The 18,745-nt window shown below is 34.5% G+C and overlaps 1 protein-coding gene and 1 pseudogene across 17 annotated transcripts in view; one reads left to right on the top strand and one right to left on the bottom strand.

Moving 5' to 3' along the window:
- DMD (dystrophin) overlaps nucleotides 1–18,745 on the top strand; it is a 2,312,475-nt gene that overhangs the window by 911,102 nt on the left and 1,382,628 nt on the right. For all 17 annotated transcript variants that reach the window (XM_054251383.2, XM_035288503.3, XM_054251382.2 and 14 more), the window contains 3 exons: nucleotides 919–1,074; nucleotides 11,244–11,414; nucleotides 17,572–17,754. In XM_054251383.2, the coding sequence (XP_054107358.2) occupies nucleotides 919–1,074; nucleotides 11,244–11,414; nucleotides 17,572–17,754 (510 nt within the window). The remainder of the gene's footprint in view (nucleotides 1–918; nucleotides 1,075–11,243; nucleotides 11,415–17,571; nucleotides 17,755–18,745) is intronic.
- LOC118150715 (5S ribosomal RNA) lies at nucleotides 6,589–6,707 on the bottom strand (annotated as a pseudogene).

Raw genomic sequence — 18,745 nt, 5'->3', positions numbered from 1 at the left:
TTTACAGCCAGGGTGGATTTTGCCCTCATCTCCTCAGCAGAGTTTTAAAAAATATTTGTAGACATTTTGGATTGTCACAACTGCGTTGGCAGGTGGGGATGGTTAGTTAGATGCTACCGGTGTCTAGTAGTTAAAGGACAGAGATGCTGTTAAATATCCTACAGTCCATACAACATCCCTCTACAACAAAGAATTGCATAATCTAACATGTCAGAAGTGCCAATGTTGAGAAACCCTGGACTAAGTAAGTGAGAAACTGACAAAACATTGCCTTTGACTCAGCCTCACTTGATAACATTATTTTACTATAAAATGCAGTATAATTTAAATGTAAAGAATTGATTGAGCTACTAGTTATTTCTTATGACAAATTATTATTCATACTGTGTTGTTGTTCTCTTCATGTATAACATACTGTACTAATATGCGGTTTTGAAAAAATGTTCATTATACCATTGTCATGCAGCATGAAGAAAATAATCTTGCTCTTTAAAGAAAATTTTTTATAGTACAAGCTAAAAAAAGGAAATCCACCTCACAAATAACCTTCACACTCATTATGCTATAAACACTTTCTGCAATATCCTGTGTTTGAAAATGAAAACACTAATAAAGACAGTAGAGTATGAAGCCTGTCATTTTCACACAGTTTTCAACCAGAAATATTAAATTTCTTTCCTTTTGTTTTGAAGTAGAATACAAATAATTCCCTACTGCATTCATGCCATAATAACCATTGAACATTTTTGCAAGTCTGTCATGTAGCTGTCTATATCAATATCTATGTATCTCAGATTTTAAAAGACAAAAATCCATATGTAATTCCATGAGACTTAATTTTACATTTTCTAGTTATGTTACATAACTAATATGTGGCCGTAATTTTTTCAGCTGGATTAAATTGATTTATTTTCTTAGCTTTTAGTCAATGATATTCAGACAATTCAGCCAAGTCTAAACAGTGTCAATGAAGGTGGGAAGAAGATAAAGAATGAAGCAGAGCCAGAGTTTGCTTTGAGACTTGAGGCAGAACTCAAAGAACTTAACAACCAGTGGGATCACATGTGCCAACAGGTATGGACAATCTCTTTCACTGTGCCTTGCCTCAGTGTAATTAACTAAGATTTCCTAATGTCTTCCTTCACCATTACTTTTGTTTAAGGCTTTGTTCCTATGTTGTTGCTTTAAAGCACAATTAATTCTGGCAAATCTTTTGTCTGGCATATAGAAATATTTTCATAGTATATATTTTAAATAGTACACATTCATCTTATTATGGTGGCAAAATGACTTTCTTGAACACAACTGCCATACTGAAAAATGAAATCCTATTCTTTTTATTTTTTTGGGGGGGGCACAGAGTCTCGTTCTGTCACCAGACGCCAGGCTGGAGGACAGTGGTGTGATCTCAGTTCCCTGAAACCTCTGCCTCCCGGGTTCAAGCAATTCTCCTGCCTCAGCCTCCCGGGTAGCTGGGACTACAGGCGCACGCCACCATACCCAGCTATTTTTTTTTGTATTTTTAGTAGAGACGGGGTTTCACCATGTTGGCCAGGATGGTCTCTATGTCTTAACCTTGTGATTCACCCGCCTTGGCCTCCCAAAGTGCTGGGATTACAGGCTTGAGCCACCATGCCCGGCTGAAATCCTATTCTTAGTCATTATTTCTTATCAGTGTTTTCTTCAGAACATAAATGTATAATAATAAGGGTATTAAGAAAAATACATTACACAGAGGTATTTGGTGCAAAATAAAATGAATCGGTAATATATGTGTGTGTAGAAATAGGGTAAATAATGTTTACTTTTTATTAACATTTCCAAGTTTGGCCTTTTTGATACATTTATTATTTATTTATTTTATGTTTTGAGATTGGGTCTCCTTCTGTCACCCAGGCTGGAGTGCAGTGGTGTGAACTTGGCACACTAGTCTCGACCTCCTAGGCTCAACCACTTCTCCCATGACAGCTCCCCTGGGTAGCTAGAACTATAGTCATGCACCACCATGCCTGGCAGATTTTTTGGTAGAGACAGGGTCTTGCTGTGTTTCCTAGGCTGGATTCCTGGCCTCAAACAATGCTTTTGCCGTGGCCTTCCCAAGTGATGGAATTACAGACATGAGCCACCACACCTGGCCTACATTTATTTTTAAATAACAATTAAGATTCAGTAAATGTTAAGAATAGTTGAATTAAAAAAGACACACAAAATAACTCTACAATAACATCTGAGTTCCTCAATTTTCTACAGCAGAATATTTTATCAATTATTTTATTAACAAATTAATATTAAATATACCTATTTTGTATTTAAATATCAAATTATGGATAGTAAGATATATTCACAAATAGTGTATATTAAATACTTCTTATTCGAAAGATAAAATTTTGAACTAAAGCAACGAATACTTTTAAGTATTCGTTGTTAAGTACCAATATGTTAGTCCCTGATCATCTGCAGTTTTGCTTTCCATGGTTTCAAAGCCTTGTGGTCAATTGCAATCCTAAAATTGGTGAGCACAGTAAAATAAGACATTTTGAGAGGGAGAGAAAGATAGATAATACATTCTGTTTTATTAGTTGTTAATCTCTTACTACGTCTGATTTATAAATTAAATTTTATCATAGGTGTGTATAAATAGGAAAAGACTCAGTGTGTATAGGATTAGGTACTATCCATGGTTTCAGGCATCTACTGGAGGTCTTGGTACGAACATATCTCCCACAGATACAGGGGAACTACGGTACCTTTTTGGAAATTAATAGTGAATTTCAATTTATGCGTTAGAGGCAGTTGGTCTTTTGTTATTGTTAAGTAAACTTTCAAAATGGAAAAGAAGTAATGTCAAAAGGCAAAAGCTACATTTGAAAATGAAAAAATAAAAAGAAAAGGAAAAGGAAAACTCAAGGCAAATAACTCAGCTAATATAATCACTGACAAAGTTCATTGATTCTACTAATTCACTGATGAGATATCCCTGGATCAGCTAGCTCACATTCTTCTCCTGAAGTAAGTCAGTGCTAGAAGAGTTGTTCAGGAAAAAAATTAAATATTACTTAGATAGTAGATTATTCCACTTATGTTTTCCTGGAAGGTCAGTGTGAAAGGTACTTGTTTTTTTCTTTTTTTTAAATTGCCTTTTAGGTTTTGGGGTACATGTGCAGAACGTGCAAGATAGTTGCATAGGTACACATATGTCAGTGTGTTTTGCTGCCTTCTTCCCCTTCACCCACATTTGGCATTTCTTTGTTGGATGAGCATTAATGGATGAGTAGAAAGAACATCACCAATTTATATAGAACCTAGGGAAAAGCAACAGAAAGAAAGAACAGTATAAAACCAACAGTATTACTAAAATCTCAATGTTTTTCATTTTATAGAAGTGCAATTTTAAAGCCTGTCTATTCTCAAAATTTCTTAAGAACTTATGTATGTTATATGTACTAAGAATTTGTTGTTCAAGAGAAATATTTTAAACACATTCATGTGTGGCATAACAAAAAAGCTATAGATCCAAGCTATGTTCTCATCTTCATTTTCTAATCTTAGGATAGTATATATGTCTGTGCTTTCCCTTCGAGTATCACTCTGGTGGTATTCTGACTTTGTAGCCAAATGAGTTAGATTGTGAAAGGAAAGAATCATGTACTCTAGGAGAAGAGGAAGACCATGTAGGAAAAACAAGGAAACCAAATGTGAATATTGTTACCAGTTCAGCATTCCAGAGAGAATGGAAATGAAGTGTAAATCTATGCATTATGCAATTACCTACATACAAAATAAGGGTGTGATATACTCTCTTGGGTTAAAGATAATTCCTTATTTGTCATTAGATGCCAGTATCTGCAAAAACATAAATAATTGGGAACAAAATTGTCCAATTATCTGATATATTTGAGGATGCTTTCATATCCCATGATCTAAATTTGGATGTGTAAAATGGTTAAGATTATTTTAAATTCTAAAGGGTATATATCTAAATTTTTAAAAATCTACATTCTAGCTGTTTTTTTAAAAAAATATTATCAAGTATAAGTGGGTAATACAGTAGACACTGTTTTTATCCTCATGGAGATAATAGTTTAGTGGTGAAAATGGAAAGTAAATAGATTAACACATTATCACAACAATACCTGGTTTTAAGTCTTGCTATACACTCTGAAATGTAGCAATAAGAACGCTTTAAATGAGAGTAACAGGAGCAGGAAAACTACTTTCTACTGGGTAGTCAGGAAAGTCTTCTGAAGAAGCAAAATTAAAACTGATAGCTGAGTAGTAAGAACTTGAAAATTTGCTGTGTGAAGGAATTTTGGGTAGAAAATGAAGTGGAGGAAACATCTGAGGCAAGAGAGGGCTTAGCATGTTTAAGATCAAAGGAAGCCACTGGAAGTGGAACAGCAAGAGCCAGGAGAAAATGAATGGGAAAAAGAGTCAGAAATGAATATGGAAGCCACAGTGATGATTTAGTCATCATGTCAAGTGCTTTGGAAAATTATCTGACTTTTAGGCGTAAGAGTGGCATCATTTCATTTTATTTTAAATGGTTGTTTAAAGTTTGCTGTCTATTCCTATTAGAAGAAGAATAAATCAAAAGGGCTCAAGTGGAAGCAGGTAGGGATTGCAATTGTCCAGGTAGGAAAAATAAAAACAAAAACAGGCAAGAAAAAGGGGATATTTGTGGTTATTGTGATTTTCTAAGGAACCTCCATGTTGTTCTCTACAGTGGCTGTACCAGTTTACGTTCCTACTAACAGTGTGGTATGGTTCCCTTTTTTCTGCATCCTTGTTAACAGTTATTATTTTTTTTATCTTTTTGGCAATATACATCCTAACTGGGGTGAGATGATACCTCATTGTAGTTTTGGTTTGAATTTATTTGATGATTACTGATGTTGAAAATTTTTTCATATATTAATTGGTCATTTGTGTGTCTTCTTTTGAGAAATATCTGTTTAGAGTATTTGCCCGTTTTTAAATATTATTGTTATTTTTTGTTTTTATGATATCTGAGTTTCTAGCTTCTGCAAAGCAAAGGAAACTGTCAACAGAGTGGAAAGACAATACATGGAAAGGGAAAAACTATTAGCAAACTACTCATCCAACAGGAGATTAATATTCTTATGATATTTTTGATGAGGACTTTCACACTTACATCTACCTAGAAGTATTCTTTCTTTCCTAATATGGCACATTCCTTTCTTCTTTTCATCAGATCCCATTAGATCTGGCACTACTTGCTGAAGGAGAGTGTTTGCTGAAAGTTTACAGGAAAAATGAGTGAAGAAAAAAGGGTTTTCAGATATTTGTTATGAGCCACAGTGTAGGTCATTATGATTTTAAAGAAAGGAAAACTGGGTGCTAATAGAAAGAAATGGAATAGTTTACTACGGTGACCAGTAGTTCCACCTTAGCCATATTTATTTTGGAGAAGAAGGCAATCAGAATATATCTGGAGGTCAAGTATACTTTTCTTTTTTTCTTTTCTATTTTATTTATTAAACTTTAAGTTCTGTGGTACATGTGCAGATTGTGCAAGTTTGTTACATAGGTGTACACATGCCATGGTGGTTTGCTGCATTCATCACCCTGTCATCTACATTAGGTATTTCTTCTATTCTGTCCCTCCCCCATCACCCAACCCCCTGCTATTCTTCCCCTAGTTCCCCAAACCCCAGGCCACGCTGTGTAATATTCCCCTCCCTGTGTCCATGCATTCTCATTGTTCAACACCACTTATTAGTGAGAACATGCAGCGTTTGGTTTTCTGTTCTTATGTCAGTTTGCTGAGGATGATGGTTTCCGGTTTCATCGATGTCCCTGCAAAGGACATGAACTCATCCTTTTTTATGGCTGCATAGTATTCCATGGTGTATATGTGCACATTTTCTTTCAAACTGGTCATATTAACTATGTATCTAAAACTAAAGGTAACAGATATATAAGATAATCTTTTTCTTTTTTTTAATTTTTTATTGGATTATAGGTTTTGGGGTACATGAGCAGAGCATGCAAGACAGTTGCGTAGGTACACACATGGCAGTGTGCTTTGCTTTTCTTCTCCCCTTCACCCACATTTGGCATTTCTCCCCAGGCTATCCCTCCCCACCTCCCCCTCCCACTGGCCCTCCCCTTTTCCCCCCAATAGACCCCAGTGTTTAGTACTCCCCTTTCTGTGTCCATGTGTTCTCATTTTTCATCACCCACCTATGAGTGAGAATATGCGGTGTTTCATTTTCTGTTCTTGTGTCAGTTTGCTGAGGATGATGTTATTGCCTATTGAGAAGACTTCCCCATGCCCCTGCCCCTAAAATACTTGAACAAATTGAATAATTTATAAATTCTTTGAAATGAAAAATAATCTATTTCTGTTTAAATCATTTTGTATGATAGACGTACAAATAGTTGTACATATTTAATTTATGCAATTTGATGAGCTAAAGAGTAAATATACACTCATGAGACCATTACAACATTCAACTATCACCTCCAAAAGTTTCCTTCTGACCCCTTAATTAACTTACTTATTTTTTTTCTTTTGTGATAAGAGTGCCTAAGATCTAGCCTCTTAGAAAATTTTTATTTTTAGAAAGCCTACAGCACCCAGTATTCCTAGGCAGTCTTCCATCCAAGTACTAACCAGGCCCGACCCTGCTTACCTTCCGAGATCAGACAAGATTGGGCACGTTCAGGGTGGTATGGCCGTAGATGAAAATTTTTAGCAATACAGTTTTTTTAACTATAGGCACAATGTTGTACGTAGATCTCCAGAACTAATTCATCTTGCATAACTGAAACTTTGTATGTTTTGAGCATCATTTTGCCATTTCCTCCTCTCCTAGCCTTTCACTCTCTAGTTCTATGAGTTTGACTATTTTAGATTCTAGGGAATGGGAAGAAATATTCACAAATCATAAATCTGGCAAATGATAAATATACAAAATATATAAGGAACTTCTAAATCTTAATCAAAAAATAAAACTAAAAAATAACCTGATTAAAAATGAGCAAAGGACTTGAATAATCATTTCTCTAAAGAATACATGTAAATGGCCAACAGGTATATGAAAAGATATGACAGTGATCATCCAAAAAAATGCACTTAAAAACCACAGTGAGATGCCACTTCATACCTTTAGAATGGCTATCATCAGAACAAAACAAAGTAAAAGGTAATACGTGTTGGCAAGAATGTGGAGAAAAGGTAACTCTTGTACAGTGTTGTTTGGAATGTAAATTTATACAGCCATTTCGGAAAACAGAATGGAGGTTCCTCAAAAAATTAAAAATAGAATTTCCATTTGATTCAGCAATCTCACTTCTGGATATATATGCAAAGGAAGTAAAATCAGGATCTCAAGGAGGTATCTGCACCCTTACATTTGCAGCAGCAATATTCACAGTAGCCAAGACCTGAAAGCAATCTAAATGTAGTTTGTCAAATAAATAAAGAAAATGTGGTATATGCATATAATGGAATATTATCTAGCTTTAAAAAAGAAAGTTCTTACATTTGCAATAACATAGATGAACATGGAGGATAGTATGCTAAGTAAAATAAACCAGACACACATGGTCAAATACTGGAGAATACTTTTTTTTTTTGTGGATGGAAAGGCACAGTGTGTAAGACCAGAAGCTGTGAGATCAGATTGCCTGGGTTTAAATCTATCCACATCATAAACTGCCGGTGTAAACTCTAGAATAGTTGTTTGATCTCTTTGTGCTTCAGTCTTCCAGTCTTTAAAATGTGATAATATTAATGCCTCATTCATAAAAAGTGTATAATAGTTTACCCTTCCAAGGTGTGTAGAGCTTCATCTAACATACAGTAATCATTATGCACATTTGTTAAGTAAAATAGAGAATAGAAACCTGCATATATAAAATTATAAAACATGTACACTTTCTAAATAATCTATGGTTATATATTGTACTTATTAGTGGCTTTAAAGTAATAATAAATAGTTATCAATAAATGGGATTTAGAGGTTCGGTGCATGTCTTTCTGGCAGCTTGCAGATCATTGTCTTTCTCTGACTCAGTATAGACTTCTCTAACAGTCTGTCTTTCCCTCTTACTCTCTGCAAAAACTAGCTTCCTGTTTTACTGAGAAAATACAAGCAATCAAAATAGAAGTTGCAGTACTCCCGCTGACCTGCATATAAGATCATAGACTCTACTTTTCCTTTGTTAACATAGGAGAACTTTCTGTGCTTTTGTCTAAAGCCAGCTTTTCCACTTATGTACTGGATTCCTTTCCCTTTTTTCAGCACAAAGGCATTACACCAGCTAATGACCAGCCCTCTGCCTCTTACTTATTCCCTATGCTACATCATTCCCATCATTTTCATCCTTCCCATCAGTAGAGAATTAGTCTGTAATTTCTCCTGTCATTAAAGAATCCTCCATTGGACAGTAATATGTCTCACCACCACTCCATTCCTGTTTTCCTTTACATAAATTCCTTTCTCTCCATTTGACGCCTTCCATTCTCTCTTGAAGCCAATTAAGAGAGCTAAATCAAAGTGTCATCCTCACTATTTTATTGAAGCAAAATTTCTTAGGGTCACCAGTGAATTCACATCACTAAATCGCTAAATTCAGTTGGCTTTAGTATCATCATTCTTTCTTAATTATCTCTTAGTTTTCCCTGACTACTGTCAATTTCCTTGGTGGCTCTATTGCCCTACCAGTAAATTTGGAAGTGTTCCAGAGATCAGTCTGTGGACTCCTTTTTGTTCCTATTACTACTCACTTTCTGGGTCAACTTATCAAGCTCTATGGTTTTAAATGTAACCTGTAAATTGTTCCTGCTGTAAGATTTGTTTTTAATAATCTAGACCTTTCTATTGGTCATAGATCTGCATACTAATTTGCCCACTCAACACCTCCACATGGACTAATAATAGGCATATTAAATCTAGCATGTCAAAACAAAATTCCTGATGTACACTCCAGCCTACTACCCTAGTAATTTGCCTGTTAATACAAATTGGCAACTCCATCTTGCCAGTTATCCAAGCCAAATCCCCTGAGATTTTCTTGTCTTCTATATTTTTCTTACAGCCAAACATCAAATCTATCTCTAAATGCTGTTGTTTTTACCTACAAAATCTCCATGATCCAACAGTATCTCACCATACTTGTGTGTGCAGGCGTGTGCGCACACACACCTGTGAGCGCGCGCACACACACACACACACACGGAAATGTATGTGTATATATAGTTTTTACAACAAGTCTTGTTGAGATTCCATTAGTCCCTCTAAGGTTTTTGTAGCTTTACCAACTGTCTTAAAAGATTATAACAGAGCAGGGTATCTAAGTAGAAATTTAGCAGCATGTTTTCTTAAGTTTATAAAATAGCAAAAATAGCAGCATTTTTTCTTAAGTTTATTATAGGTTCATTGACTACACAAAATAACATTTATACCTTTACTAGTACAATTGCAAGACACATTGTTCTAGATGTTTCAGAGTGAAACACTTATTTACATTTTAATAGATCAGGTACTACATTTATCTAGGTAAATAAAGAACCTAAAATGAAGTATTACCTATATTAGACTCAACGTGGTTGTAAATTATAAGGAAAATCAATGTGATGGTGATTCTACACATATATACCATTGGGCAAAGTAACATGAAAGCTTCATTTTACTAAAACTATGCATTATATATTAAAACAATACTATGAAAATGCTTGAAAAATAGAATGCTGTTTAAACCAGAGAGAATACAGTCTTTTGAATAGAGTTACTTTTTAAAGTAAAAGTGAGCACTATGTATAATAATTGTAATAATATAGAGTGCCTTGTTACAAGGTATATGATTTTCTTTTTTTTTTTTTAATTTATTTTTTTGAGATGGAGTCTCACCCTATCCCCAGGCTGGAGTGCAGTGGTGTGATCTTGGTTCACATTAACTTCCACCTCTTGGGTTCAAGCAATTCTCCTGTCTCAGCCTCCCGAGTACCTGATACTACAGTGGTGCGCCACCATACCCAGCTAATTTTTGTATCTTTAGTAGAGACGGGTTTCACTATGTTGGCCAGGATGGTCTTGATCTCTTGACCTCTCGTGATCCACCTACATTAGCCTCCCAAAGGGCTGGGAATACAGGCGTGAGCCTCTGCACCCAGCCTGATTTTCTTTTAGATGTTTTAAGTTTTGCACTTTTCTGGTTAATGAGTAATGGAATCCACCGTAGAAAGTCTTAGTTTTCAGAAATGTATGAGACTTTAAACAGCAAACATTTTCTATAACCACCAAGAGACTCTTTCACAACTTGAATTTTACACTTAAAATTTTATATTGAGCCACTTTTCATTTCAGTAAAGATGTATTAGTGATGCACGGTGTCCCATAGTATGCATATATCATAATTTAATCTCCAAAGAAAGCATCTTTGGGTTTGTTTTCAAAATGTTGGGTCTTTAAAGCTGAATTAAACACTGTACGTGTTACTCACTACACTTTGGTTGGCATGATTCACTCTCAGAAAATGAAATAGTTGACTCGGATTTGTGGAGAATAACGTTTTAACATATCTTGCCATTTTAGTACCTAAAAGGTTGTACTGTGTTGAATATTTCCCTCAACAAGTATAAACACTTTGATTTTCCCACATCCCTGCCCAAAATGAGCTCTTAATCATTATTTTTCCCTATCTTCCATGTGAAAATGCATTAATTCATTTCAACTTGCAATTATTTAACTATAAATGATATTATCTTTTACATATGTGTATGGCCATATATTACCTTCTTTCTGTGAATTACTAAACTATGTATTTTATGCACTTTTCATTTTTCTTTTTAATTTATGAGCATTTTCTGTAGATACATGATTACAAAATTCTTAGAATACTTAAATTAGTAAAACATTATCAAATAACACAATGACTATTTCTATGTATGCCAATAAAATTAATTATCCAACTGAAACATATTTTTTTAAAAAGTTTTGTTTTTTTCCTATTCACAGAAAAGCATTGTCACACAAACAGCTAAATTATCATCATAGGGCAACATGTTCTTTTTATTAAGTATGCCAAATAAATAGACATATCTTATTTTCATACTCATGGGAAATTAAGTGTATCTGATCCCCATGAGTTATTTTCTTAAGCATATAAGCTTTTTACTTCTTTACTAAGCTTTACATTATTTACATACTGATCAAATAATATAATAATAATGTTTCATCACTGTCAATAATCATGTTTTGCTTGTTTTATGGAAGGTCTATGCCAGAAAGGAAGCTTTGAAGGGAGGTTTGGAGAAAACTGTAAGCCTTCAGAAAGATCTATCAGAGATGCATGAATGGATGACACAAGCTGAAGAAGAGTACCTTGAGAGAGATTTTGAATATAAAACTCCAGATGAATTACAGACAGCAGTTGAAGAGATGAAGGTAAAAAAAAAAAAAAAAAAAAAAAAAAGAACAACTAAGTAAAACAAAGCAAGTAAATGGAAAAAGAAAGAAATGTCACATTGTTTGAAATTGTGTACAGTCTGCCCTTTTCTTGTTCTAACAGAAGAGATTATTTTTAATTAGTAATTTTAATTTAGCTTCAAGTTTAATATACATTTTAACAACCTTTAAATTTATTAATTTTAATGTATTGTGGTCATTTATAAATATTGAAAATGACAATTTGAAACAATTTTCCCTTGTTTCAAATAGTATTAAGACAGTAGAATCAGCTCATCACATTAGCTCTTTCTAGCTGATTCAGATGCAAGATGAAACTGTGCAAAACTATTATTGAAAAGACAACATTTATAATGTAGTCAACAAACTGTGTTAATTTGGTAGTCAGAAGACGTCTCTTAGAATTTGGAATTACTAAATATTTGAATGAGTAGCCTTTAAAATGAATAGAAAGGACTGAGTTTACATGTACTTTTCTTGAAACAATAGGACAAAATATAACATTGATTTATGGACAAGGAAACTGGTATGTAGTATTGATTTGGAGGTGAAGCCTGGAGCTGAACCTACACAGTGGCATTTTGTATGGCCTTGGGCAACTCAGTAGTCAATATAATCCTCTATTTTATCATGTTTATGTCATTATACTTCCTCACTTGAATGTATAAACTGTTGATTGAAACTAACATGTGAGTAAATTGCCTAACTCAGTTGGCACTCAACAATTAGTAGCTCTAATCATAACTATTATTTTTATGTACTAGCAAGAACCTATAAACACTGACATGTGAAATACTAATACTGTAGATATGTGTTAGGCTCAAGGATTGTGACAAGGAAAAATCATGGTGGAGCCAGATACTTGAATTTAGAACTTAGTTTGACCCCATACCAACTGTATAAATTCGGGTGACTAACACAAGCTTACTGAGCCACATTTCCTCATTTGTGAACTGGGTTTCAGAATGTCTGCTTTTCAGAATCATTAGAGGGATGAAATATAAAATTCCTAACATAATGCCTGGCACAGTATAGACGACCATGACTCATTATTTATTATTTTAATTCTGAAAAGGGCCACATGGTAAAAAAAAATTGTGTACTCTATTATGTAGTTTTTATAATTCAGAAATATTTATTATAGTTAATAGCAGAAAGTAACTCACATGAAAACTCAGATGTTTAAATATTGAATCTATCATGAGTCAAATGTTTAAAGTAAATAATATACTCCATAAATATGTATAAATATTGTGGATCTGTAAAAAAACTATAATGAAGAAAACATTTGTATAAACAGTAATCGTTTCTAGAGTATAAAAATACAAAATTATTCTAATCTAACAACATTTTCATTCATCAACTAAAACTTACTGTGTACTTACTATGTGCCAAATACCCTCAAAATACTGAATATTGTGGGTGGTAGGCAAGACCACTGCCTTGGAATTGACATTCTAGTGTTCTAGTGAATGGTAAGGAGCAGGGAATAAATGGAAAAATAAATGAAATAGTTTGAGGTCATGATAATTTGCCAAAAAGTAAACTTGGATTGTGAAATCAAGAATGAATAATGTACAGGCAGGATTTGAGGGTGGCAGGATGCTAGTTTAGAAAAACTTGACTTGTAGAGCATTTATGAAGAATTGTATGTAATATGAAAGTACTGAATCATAAGGGAAAGCCAACCATTTTTTTTTAAGTCTTAATGGAAGCACTTTCTAGTGAGAGGGCGTAACTTCTGCAAAGACCTTGAGGATAATTGGGAAGAGAAAGAAGTCTGCCTGAAGGAAGGAAAACGGGATATAATTACCTCAGATGAGTCTTAGGACGTGGGCAGATATCTGTTAACAAAGGAGTTTTGTTAGAATATCAGTTTTCCTTCTAAATGAAATAGAAAAATCATTGGAGGATTTCAAAAGAGAGACTGAAATAATTTAAAATTTGACTTTCGGGAGGTCACCATGAGGAAAACTTTATCAGAATGTGCGAGCTAGAAGGTGGTTTGAAAGTAATATAATCCACACTTCTCTCTCTGCTTATCAGAAAACTGAAATCCCCAGATAGGTCAAGTAATTTAGCCATAGTCACAGAGTTTATTTGTGGTAGAGCCCACAGGATTGAAAGTATTTTATTCTCTTTCTCTCCTCCCCTCTCCTCTTTTGTATCTCAGTTCCTTTATGGTCTGTTCTCACTACTTCTATTTCTGTATAGCCACTACCTCAGATCCCTAAGTGGATAATACAGTCATTTGTATTTAGCTGCTCTGGCTCTCCCCGGTGTTCCTTTGGTTCAGTCCGTCTTCTGGCCCTCTTCTGTCTCCCTAAGAGCAATTTGCCTCTCTAGCCAACAACCCAGTCAGATCTCTTTTATTTTCCCGTGCTAGAGAGTAGATTTCCTCAAATTTTTAAAATTTGAAAACCATACTTGAAATGAGTGATCCACCAAGTTTGTCTACATTGATTGACATGTTTAAATAATTGGTCTAGCTACAAAATTGGTTTAGTTTGGGGGTGAGAGTAAAAAGAAGTAAACTCAGGAAGCCCCTGGCAACAAACACTGAGAGATTTGGTAGGAAGATTTCATTTTTCAGCCTGACTCTCAAGGCAATCTCTGTAGGTCAACTTCACTACCTGGAGGTTAGCAACAGTACCTCATCCAGACTTCTGCCTGTCCTCATTTGATAGCAAATTTATCTTTATTTTCAGGAGATACTAACAGACCTACTTTGACATGTCTCCCTGATTTACTCAAAGAAAAAAGAGACCTCCTTCTGTTTTATGTTCTTTCCTATATTTTACTTGAAAATGAAAGTGCTGTTTTCATAACTTATTTTTCCCCTGAGAAGAAAACTTTTTGTTGACATAAAAGAACCCAGAGCAGTGTTTGATAAACAACCTCTTACTTTAAAACTTTTATGAAGATCTGCAGTGACTATATGGCAAAACTTTATAGTAAAATCCTTTGAAAAACACTCTGGAAATTTATTAACTGTTTTCCTTTTTATTTATTTTTATTTTTACACTACTATAACTCTAGTATTAGTGATTACCAGAACTTACATTAGAAGTTAGAATAGTAAATACACAAATAAATTTGTATAATCACTACAGCAGTGAATCCTGCGCCTGGACATCAGACTTACCTAGAAGACTTGTTTAATACACAGAGCCCTGACCCCAGAGTTTCTGATTCAGTGAGTCTGGGTGAGACCTGAAGTTTTTCATTTTTAACAAGTTTCAGTTGATGCCAAGGAACAAGTTCCAGAGTGATGCCAAGGATGCTCACTTTAAGAAGCACTTATATGAAATACTGGCAATGAAAGATGTCAGAGCATATCATAGTTAGATTCATGGAAAGAAATAAAACAAGAGCCACCATTTTTATGAGGATTTGTGTCGAAATTGTGCCAGTCATTTCGCTGTCTACCTTTTTCTCCTAGTAGAGAAATTCATCATTATCTCATTTCCTCATATGTACCTGGGTTAATAAATTTTGCTGTTTCTTCTCTGAGCCTTTCCCAATATCTGAGCCTCTTATTAAACAAGAATATATGAAGCCTAAAAACCATGGAAAGAAGTGTTCCTCATTCTACATTTTTAGATAGTTGCTTGAGTTATTTATAATGAGTATAAATTATAATTTCATTCATTAGAACCACTACAGCATGCTCCTTCCTCAGCTCATGGAGGATTTGAGACCAGCTTAACAGAAACTATGAGAAAGAAAGGATATAACTCTGAGGATGATTTCCTTGAACTCTGTGCAATATAGAGATAACAAAACACATCTGAGAAGGTTTGGTTAAAGATCTAATGATGTAGCACTTGTGACATGGCTGTCACAGAACACAGTAGCACATACTAAGTGAATGGTTATCAATCTTGTTGATTATACTGTAATTACTACAGCCAAGATATACAAATTGTATCTGTACTCAGTGATGCCAAAAAGCTCATTTATTTAGAATATTGAACTAAAGATTTCAATCATTTAAATTAAAATCAGCAAAGGCAAACTTTCTTTTTTTTAAAATTTTTGTTTTTATTATACTTTAAGTTCCAGGGTACATGTGCAGAACATGCAGGATTTTTACATAGGTATACACGGGCCATGGTGGTTTGCTGCAACAATCACCTCATCATCTACATTAGGTATTTCTCCTAATGCTATCCCTCCCCTATCCTCCCACCCCCTGCTATCCCTCCCCTAGCCCCTCACCCCCCAACAGGCCCCGGTGTGTGATGTTCCCCTCCCTGTGTCCATGGGTTCTCATTGTTCACCACTCACTTGAGTGAGAACATGTTGTGTTTGGTTTTCTGTTCTTGTATCAGTTTGCTGAGAATGATGGTTTCCAGCTCCATCCATGTCCCTGCAAAGGACATAAACTGGATAAAGAAAATGTGGTACATATACACCATGGAAGGCAAACATTCTATAGGCAAAACAATTTGCATTTTCTGACAAAATCCATATTTTAAGGAATTGTGGGACTAAATCCAAAGGACTAGGGTGATTATGTTGACACATACAAAGGCATTTTCTAGTTGACCTTGTCCATATCCTGCACATAAGCCATTACCTTCACCACTGCATTGTATGCAGGCTCAAATTCTGCATGATAGAACCTGCATTTCTTTACTTGAATTTCTGTGGCCACTGAATCCTACTTTTGCACCTGTGTAGCAGGCTGCAAGTACTGGGAAATTAACATTTCTCTCACAGCCTTCAACAATTATGGAAGATGATACAGAAATAATACCCCAATGCCTTCACCCCTGAATGCAATAATCCACAAGCATATATTTCTCAGGGCTTTCTAACAGGATTAAACTCCAGTCAGTAACAGTGTTTGCTGGGATTAATAAGTATGAACATAGGGATCTCTCTTCCCTTTCTCGTCTCAATTCCCCATTTTGCTACCAGAATTTCTTTCACTTGGCACATGTTTATAAACTACTTATGCCTGAAAGCTAATGTCATGTTTGACCCCTGGAAGAACACAGACTAAAGACACAGTGTTTATGTGTTTGTGTTTCTAAAATATATGTACACATTTGAAGTTAAGGAGTGTAAATGTCTTCCAATCAAACATCAATTACCACTAACTCTCTTGGAGGTGAACAAGTTGGGTTCCTTCCTTTTTGCAATGAGGGAGAATACACAACATGGAGGCCATGGGGTACGTGAGGATGAAAAAAGGTGATAGGATTTGTGTTTGTATTAGGGGATTTAAGGGAGTGCTTAAAAGCTTTACTTTGTATTGCTTGTCCTTAGTGAGTGGGGATAAGTCTATGTGTATCATACCTTGTCCAGAAGAAAAGACCAGAATGACACTATAGTCATAACTGACAAAGAAACAGCATTCATTTCTATTAAACCAGGATAGGGGAATGACTGGCATTTTGTGGTTTGGGCAATGTTGATGTTTTTGTCTGGATTCAGACATGATTATGGAATGATCTTGTGGTCTTGATATGTTATGGTAACAAAGTGGCTTTTTCCAATGTTGAAATTATGTGAAACAGTTTCTTTTCCACTGGAGAAGGCCAAAGCATAGCTGGGTGTCAGGCCAGCTTCTGATATCCCAGTTTCTCTTTATCTCTGGTGTTTTCAATTCTTAAACAAAAATTTATTTCCTTCATCATGATAAGTTCCTAAATGTAGCATTAAGGGGACCTTTTTATGCTAAGTATCCTTTGATTCATATAATCATATTTGTGATGGTTTTGATATTATTCATTCATCTGAGTAATTTATAAGTGATTTCCATTCTAGACTGCCAAATATTTTTTAACCTAGTTAATATTGAAATATTTGTTTCTTGCCTTTTCCAAACAATTGTATTTATATCGACATGTATATATTTAACCACAAATCCATACCCACATGCAGACTACTTTTCAATCTCTTCTTGTTAAAGATCTGTTATATTATGTTAATAATTTATTTATTTAAGTTTCTGATTACAACTAACCTTACATTTATGGAAGAGATTGGAATTCATATTAGATTTATTTTTGTAAATCTCATTCTAACTGGCATGTTGTGAGGAAGTAATTATATGATACATGGAAATGCAATTTGAATGTAAAGTTATTTTCATGCTATTAAGAGAGCATTCTTTATCTTTCAGAGAGCTAAAGAAGAGGCCCAACAAAAAGAAGCAAAAGTGAAACTCCTTACTGAGTCTGTAAATAGTGTCATAGCTCAAGCTCCACCTGCAGCACAAGAGGCCTTAAAGAAGGAACTTGAAACTCTAACCACCAACTACCAGTGGCTCTGCACTAGGCTGAATGGGAAGTGCAAGACTTTGGAAGTCAGTTGCTTTTCTTGGTCTTTATCAATTATATGTTAGTACATGGTCATAGGTGAGGCATAGTGGTTAAGAACATGGATTCTAGTGTAAAACTACTTAGGTTTCAAATCCTCATTCGGGCACTTATAAATTGTATGATTTGGGTCATTTGCTTAACTTGTATAAGCCTGTTTTCAATCTGTAAAACAGATATAAAAAATACATAATTCATAAGTTGTTGAGTAAATTAAGTGTGCTATTCTCTTTAAAGTGCTTAGCCTAGTACTCAGTACATGTGAGTAGCTGTGCTTCTAATTTTTCTTGTTACTATTACTATTAGGTCACAAAATCCTATAAATACATTTTCTCCAGATATATAGACAATGATTTTTATTTTTTCCTGTATTTGTATGTATATAAACTTATTTAGGTATTGTAGGGGAAAAGTATTCTGTAGAGAAGTATATTTTTACTATAAGTGTCATTAGTAGTTTCTCTGCTCCATATAATTGTTAGACACGTATCCCTAACTAGCTCTATATTTTTTGATGTTTTACATTATGTTTATTTATTATCACAAGTTCTGCTTTAACTTTTATGGATGCCTTACTATCTAGATTATGCTTATCTGAATATAGATAAAGAATATAGGTGTCTCAAATGATTGCAATGTAATTGCATCAAAAATAAGCTATGACCTTTTTTAGGAAAATACTGTGCCAAGGGGCACAAAACTTTATCTGCTACAAATGCTGATGATGCCAGACAATGCACATGAATTGGACTTTAAATTAAGCCCCCTTCTCTCACACAGACTGAGTTATTTTTGTGAATATAGTTAATTAAGTGTTAAGGTACCTCTTTACTTTTGAAAAGCATTATCGTTTAGTTTGCTTCATATATTGAGGGTTTGATACTTAAAGACAGGTAAAATTCAGATCAATAATAAAGTACACTTTTAAAAATATTTAAAAATGTATTTGTAGCTAAAGTACCCCATATATTCCCAATA

The sequence above is a fragment of the Callithrix jacchus genome, chromosome X, assembly GCF_049354715.1.
Source record: "Callithrix jacchus isolate 240 chromosome X, calJac240_pri, whole genome shotgun sequence".
Lineage (NCBI taxonomy): Eukaryota > Metazoa > Chordata > Mammalia > Primates > Cebidae > Callithrix > Callithrix jacchus.
Note: the sequence above shows the minus strand (reverse complement) of the source record. Positions and strands in the feature narration are given on the sequence as shown.